General features: G+C 35.5%; 1 protein-coding gene across 1 annotated transcript in view; it reads left to right on the forward strand.

Annotated features, from left to right (window-relative positions):
• The window catches only part of LOC107289522 (sulfotransferase 6B1-like), a 23,993-nt gene that overhangs the window by 12,898 nt on the left and 3,872 nt on the right, over window positions 1-7,223 (forward strand). Inside the window, exons 2-6 of the mRNA XM_015818298.1 lie at window positions 379-524; window positions 3,327-3,416; window positions 4,565-4,691; window positions 6,276-6,370; window positions 6,770-6,923. Coding sequence (XP_015673784.1) covers window positions 379-524; window positions 3,327-3,416; window positions 4,565-4,691; window positions 6,276-6,370; window positions 6,770-6,923 — 612 coding nt within the window. The remainder of the gene's footprint in view (window positions 1-378; window positions 525-3,326; window positions 3,417-4,564; window positions 4,692-6,275; window positions 6,371-6,769; window positions 6,924-7,223) is intronic.

Raw genomic sequence — 7,223 nt, forward strand, 5'->3', positions numbered from 1 at the left:
AATGTATAAAAATACATAAACAAAAGTTGTAAAATTCATTCCCTTTATGACTTTATTAGGTTCTTAGCAGGCCAAAACACTGGTATATTGATAAATTCTGTATATTGGGAATATATCCCAAAAGAATTACATATAACACATATCTAGTCTAGTTTGATATTAAATTCTTACTCAACAACTCTACATGCTTAAAGTTACTATGCTTGCAACAGACATCAGAGCTGCACCCTCCTCTCATTCTTTTTGAAGTTTCATGCACAATGTTTATTCTTTTCTTGTTTCTATGTTTACGTTTTCAACTTTGATATGGTTGAAATGGCCTTGGGTCAAGATATGTACCCTTATATATCAAGTGACAACATTTCTGCATTTCTTCAGGTTCAAGCTGGGTTGGGGAGATTTTAACACAGCTGGAAATTGCCTCTGGAAAATATGATGACAATGAACAGAAGCGAAGGCAGCAAATACTGCAAGAATTAACACTAGTTCCTCGTCTTGAATTTGGAGATCCAGAAAAATTTGAGGTTAGAAATCAGAGAAATACACCGTAGCTTCCATCAAGTGGCAGGAAGGTCATATAAAAGATTTACAAGCTGTAAACAGGAGTGCTATTTTTATAAATTAGAGCACCTTGAGATTTCACAAGGTGAAATTCATTCATTAGAAAAGAAAAGAGCTGGATGGATGCAAGAGAAAAATAGGGATGTTTGTGTGAGGTCTCTGTGTTCAGCTCACAATAAAGATTTATTGTAGATCATTGGAGCTCTACTACAAACAAAGCCCTTAAATATCATAACATTAAACTATAAGAAATAAATTAAAGTAAGGGCTGGCATCCTTGTAACACTCATCTAAATGTGTATGTATTGATGGGAAAGCCACCACTGACATCAAGACCCAAGTCAGCAGAGACAACATTTTTAGTTTTTCTGGTTTGTGTTTTAGGTGAATTAATTCTATTCCAAAGCTTAGCCAGCCTTATTTAGAGTTATTTCCAATGAATATAGAGGGAAATTGCATTTTGAGTTTTGATAATATGCCACCAAATATCAGTGGTGAACACCCACACACTGCCGAGACAAACAAATTAAAAAAAGGACTTGAATTGAAGATTGTCCGAGATTTTCAGCTTGTCCTTATTTTAAAATATTTCATGTTGCTCTGTATCTTATCATGAATACAAAGTTCAACTCATGCCCTTTTTCATAGACTGTTATAGAAAAAAATGCATTTTATCAATAACAGTCATATAACTTAAATCCAAGTGTCCATTCCACATCTGAAGAATTTCCTCAATCTATATCCTTATTACACTGATGGAAACCATATCCATTTCTCTGGAATGAATTAAGGGACCATTGTATCCAACCAAGATTTCCATGTCAACTGAAAAGTTCTAGAATGCTGTATTGAACATATTGGACACAATTTAGCAAGGGAGATTTGGCCTGGAACTGTTTTCAGTGATTTATTTCTATTAGTTGAAATGAGATGCCACTGTTTGCATGACAAGAAAAAGCATATTTAATAATAATAATAATAATAATAATAATAATAATAATAATAATGATAATCAAACAAACAAACAAACAAACAAACAAACAAATAAATAAATAAATAAAGTTGGAAGGGACCTTGGAGGTCATCGAGTCCACCCCCTGCTCAGGCAGGAAACCCTACACCATTTCGGACAAATGGCTGTCCAGTCTCTTAAAAACTTCCAGTGTTGGAGCATTCACCGCTTCTGGAGGCAGCTTGTTCTATTGGTTAATTGTTCTAACTGTCAGGAAGTTTCCCCCTATTTCTAGGTTGCTTCTCTCCTTGATTAGTTTCCACCCGTTGCTTCTTGTTCTGCCTTCAGGAGCCTTGGAAAATAGCTTGACTCCCTATTCTTTGTGGCAGCCCCTGAGATATTGGAACACTGCTATCATGTCTCCCCTCGTCCTTCTCTTTGTTAAACTAGACATACCCAATTCCAGCAACCATTCCTTATATGCTTTAGCCTCCAGTACTCTAATCATCTTTGTTGCTCTTCTCTGTACTCTTTCTAGAGTCTCAGCATCTTTTTTACNAGATTTTGCCTGCAATACTGCATTCTAACCACTGAACCCCAGGGCTCTTCAGAAAAGGTTGGAATAGAACAAATTGATATATAGCTTTATTGATCTACCATTCTGTGCACACCTATCTCCCTGCCTGCAAGAATATTACTGTTGTGTCATTGTGTATGTGTGCATGTCATTGTGTTTGTTCTAAAATGTAATATGTAAGCCATATAATTTCCCAAATTATTAACCAACTGTGTTAACCAAATGTGTTAATTATTCAGGAGATGCAATGGCTCAGCGGTTAAAGATGCTGAGCTTGTTAGCTGGAGAGCTGTCGGCCTGGGTTCAAGACATGACCTCCATGAAATGGGGTGAACTCCCATTAGTTGCACCAACCCCTGCCCACCTAGCAGTTCTAAAGTATGCAAATGCAAGTAGATTAATAGGTACCACTTCAGTGGGAAATAACAGCTTTTTTGCACCTTTGGCATTTAGCCATGTATGCTTTCCCTTGGGAACAGCAAGATAAGGCTTCAAGGATTCTGAGGGAGGTCAGACCTGTGCTGCTTCCACTTAACACCTCCTTACAGTCTAACTCAGTGGTTCTCAACCTTTTTAATGCCGTAACCCCCAACCGGTCGTAAGTCAAGGACTAAACCGGTCGTAAGTCGAAAACTAAACCGGTCGTAAGTCGAGGACTACTCAACTGGTCGTAAGTCGAGGACTTTCCCTGCCCAGGAGCGCCACGCATGCGTGGTTCCGCCCCCTGCGCCGGCCGAGGCATAGCTGGCAAGCGGTAGAAACGGAGCAGGCCGACCACCAGCTGGCCCAGCCCAAGGGAGGTAAGGCACCCGCCAGAAAAGGGGGAAAATGGCGGACAGCCTTGCTTGGCGACCCCCGTGAAATGGTCGCGACCCATAGGTTGAGAACCGCTGGTCTAACTGGAGATTCCACCACAGAGTTTATGATGACAAAGATCACTTGGACTCAGATTTTTTTTAGAGATGAACTTTGATATTCCTAATTTATACTTCCACTTGATAAAAAGTATCCATGAAAGAGACCTAAAACAAGATGGATTGACGACATCAGCAAGTATTGTGGACCCAATTGGTAAAAGAAACCTCAGGACTGTATAGGTTGGAAACATGAGAAAGAGGTCTTCATTCTGCAGTGGATAGACAATGACTTAAATTATGATGATGATGCATTTATACTTGTGTATAATTTTCTTTGCATAAATGATATTAACTTACTTTTATTTTAATATGATTAAAGAGGATGGAAAAAATGCCTTCCAGAAGAATTATAAGAACACACCTCAGCCCTCAAAACTTGCCCAAGTCTATTTTTGAAAAAAAGGCAAAAGTAAGTACCTTAATTCTCAATTTTGGTTTTACATATCATTAAGATATATACATATGCATATATATAAATCTATCAATGAAGTGTTGTTGAATAAATTTACACAGTAAAATAGGACAGCAAGCCCAAGATCATACCAACTTCTCAGGTTCTGAACTGGCGTGGAACATAATTATAAGAAACTGTATTTTATTCAAAATAAAAATGGAATGATTTCTTTTTCTGGTTTTCAAGCAAGCAGGAAAGGTGCAACATTGCAGCTCGAAGTCTGAAATTGTTGCAGCTTGATTTCATTTTTTAGTATTGTATCAGGCAAGTTCATCAAATCAGTCGTATCTTCACTTAATTATTCAGACTGAACCATTGTTAAATATCTCGTGTTAAATATTCTTTGCTTTGCTGCTTACAATACTTTACTTAGGATCTTGGGAAATGGAAATAGAAGAGATTGGACAACCATTTGTCCAGATGGATATGGGGTCTCCTGCATGAGCAGGGGACTGGAATAGAAGACCCTTAAGTTCCCTTTCAACTGTGTTATTCTGCTATTCTGTCTTGGGAAGGAACTTTATTTTTAAAAAAATTACTGTTCTCTTAATTTGATAATTTTATCTCTATTTTTTTATTCCAAGTTTTTTTTATTAATTTTACAATATTTACATATTTGAAAAGTAGTGTGGCGGCTGAGCACAGTAATTCCATTACATTTGAATATCATCAGTACAAATCTCAAAGTATTACAACAACTAATTCCCTCTCTTTCCCCCATAATATCTACTGGCATGTTCGAACCAATACATTTCTTATTCTATCAATCAAACAAAAAGTACCTTTCTAATATTCATCAATAATCTTCAGTCTATGCATATCTTAATTAATTTGACATTCCACCTTTTAGACAATAACCTAGTAAGTTTTTCTTAACTTTAATTTCCCATTGATATTTAAGTTTAACGTTTAATCTTTATCATTTCCAGATTTTAAATGATCCCAATTTCTAATAATTTTATCTCTAATCCCCATTCAGTTCATTTCCAAATACATTTGAATGTTCATACTTTAATTTTTAAAAATGGAATGTTTTTACTCTTCTGGCTCTGCTCTTCTAGATTTTAAATTTACATGCCAATATATTCTTTTTTGTTTTAAAGATGCTGGTTTTGTTTCGGAACCCAAAGGACACAGCTGTATCTTTCTTCCATTTTGCCAAAGGCATAAACATGAGTCCTGACCAGGAAACCTGGGATGAGTTCTTTGAAAATTTTGTCACTGGAAAAGGTGTTCTTTTCTTCTTATTCATTGGAAGAAATATACATGCTTGAAATAAGTGGTCTTATTCTATTTATCTTTCGGTCTCCTGTACTCTCCATCTGTCTGTGAAGGAGAAGCAAGATCTCTTTGAACAAAGGGTTCCTTTCTCTGTTTGTCTTCGGGCACTGAAACTTATTTCCATTGCTTCAGTACAAAGGAACAATAATTCCATGTTTCATTTCATTCTCTAAAGTTCATCTCACAGACATAAACCTAGATTAACTGCACATTAGCCTAGTATTTGTATACCATTTGTATACCATTCCCATAAACCATTATGTTGTAATGGGATGACAAATCTCACTCAACATGCTGAGACAATGGCAGCGTTTCCTATAGTACTGAACTACAAATTACCCAACCTCATTTTAGTCTAGTATAGTATGTTGTGTGAATTTGGCCAGTAAGTAACATTGACTTGATTTGTGTTTTCTGTATACATGTCTAATGCAGGCTACAAAGAGAAATATTCTTGCATCCCTTACCCTTTGCAAAAACATTCATTTCCATTCTGGAGTCATTTGTGAACTCCTTTGAAAATTAATTCTTTGAAAAGTAAAAGTAATCCATTTACCATCCAGTCAGAACTGAATAAGTTTCTTGGCTGAGAAGCAAAATATCTTCCTCAACAAAGAAAAAAAAAAGCACCTTTGAGACAACCATGACCTGGATGACTAAGAATCCCCATAGATATTAATTCTCTCTTGTACACATTTATGTGCTTAATTGCCACTTAATGTTATTGGCTGTTAAATCAGAATGCATATTTTCAGCATTCTCTCATTTGACTCCACCAGTTCTACTAGTATTGTTAATGACACAATGAAAACAATTACATCGGTTTTAAACTTAACTTTTCAGTTTAGTGTGAGAAAAGTGACCAAATATATTTACTTTAATGAGTAAGGACAATGATAATTCCGGGACAAGTCTGACCAGAAGTATCTACAGGTGGTATCAAAAGAGGGCATGGGGACAAATGACCAAAGCATCACAGTGGCATGATAGCACATTGCTGTTTTCCTCATTTTGATGAGAAGGTTGTATCTTGCCAATGCCTCTGTGTGTGGTTGACTATGGTTGAAATGACATATGGTTTGACTGGTACTCCATAAACAAAAATTGGAATTATACACTTTGAATGAATGGCAAAGCAAACACCAGTTTTGGTGAATAATTAAGGCAATCTAATAAGCACACATGGTTAACAAGCAGAGGCTTCAGTGGAGAGGGAGCTGCCCAAAATGTCAAGATGATGGCCATGACTATACAATCAAACCTTGCACCTTTTAAAAAATGTGTGGAATGTGTAAAAAAAAGAAACAGCGGGGGTTTTGCTGAGTGGCCATAAGTTTTGGATTCCCCTATAGATGCTCCTGTTACCTGAGCAACCCAACAATTAAATAATAATAATAATAATGGTGATCAATGATTAAAATTATGTATGGTAATCTGCATTTGTTAATAATCAGAGAAAAAGTGAAATAGAAAGGATACAGTGAGAGTTCACACTGAAATCAATATCAAAATGTTCTGCTTAATTCCTACCAGTGATCTTTGGATCTTATTTTGATCATATTACTGAATGGAACAACTATCTGGAGGACAGCAATGTATTTTTTATTACCTATGAGGAAATAAAAGAGGTACGTTTTTAAGAGTAAACATTTAGATTTAATTTAATAAAAAAATTATGTCTGGCCAAGCACTATATAGTAATGAACAATTGATCAGGATATAGAAATAGGAAATGTAACTCAAGATTTCTACCTGGTTACTTTTCTCTAAGCAATTGGTAAATATCTCAGAAACATTTTGATTTTAAGGTCAACTTCTGGATCACCCGATCTACTCTTGCTAATATTTCAATGAAACAATGAAAACTGTGTTTTGTTTTGCTTATTTATTTATTTCTTTATTTATTCTAATGTGAACAAGTCCAGCCTATAAATATATATAAAAAATGTATGGTACCCAGATCAAGACATGAATTGAAGCAATTGAAAGCATTACTCACTTATGTTATATATTGATGTATTATTCAGAATCCAGTCTCAGCACTGAAAAAAATAGCCAAATTCTTTAATTTTTCTGTAACTGAAGAGGAGATTGAGAACATTGTAAAGAAAACAAGTTTTGAAAACATGAAAAATAATGCAGCAACCTGTGGAAAACTAGGGAAAGCACTTTTCCGCAAAGGTAACATTGTAATATTTTTAATAATTTTGTCTACAACATTTAATAGTCTTCTCTAACCTAGTGGCTTTATGGTGTGGGGGATTTCAACTCTTAGTACTTAAAGGTGTGCTGGCTAGGAATGATAAGGGCTGAAGTCTAGCAGTGGGTTGGAAAAGGCTCATGATGCTTTATATTATTCAAATATTAGGGAATATGATACAGACAATCCTTGACTTACAACAGTTTGTTTAGTGATGTTTGAAGTTACAACACCACTGAAAAAAAAAATAACATGACCATTTTTTGCACTTACAACCAGTA

Source organism: Protobothrops mucrosquamatus, unplaced genomic scaffold, assembly GCF_001527695.2.
Source record: "Protobothrops mucrosquamatus isolate PMUCROS unplaced genomic scaffold, P.Mucros_1.0 scaffold_135, whole genome shotgun sequence".
NCBI lineage: Eukaryota > Metazoa > Chordata > Lepidosauria > Squamata > Viperidae > Protobothrops > Protobothrops mucrosquamatus.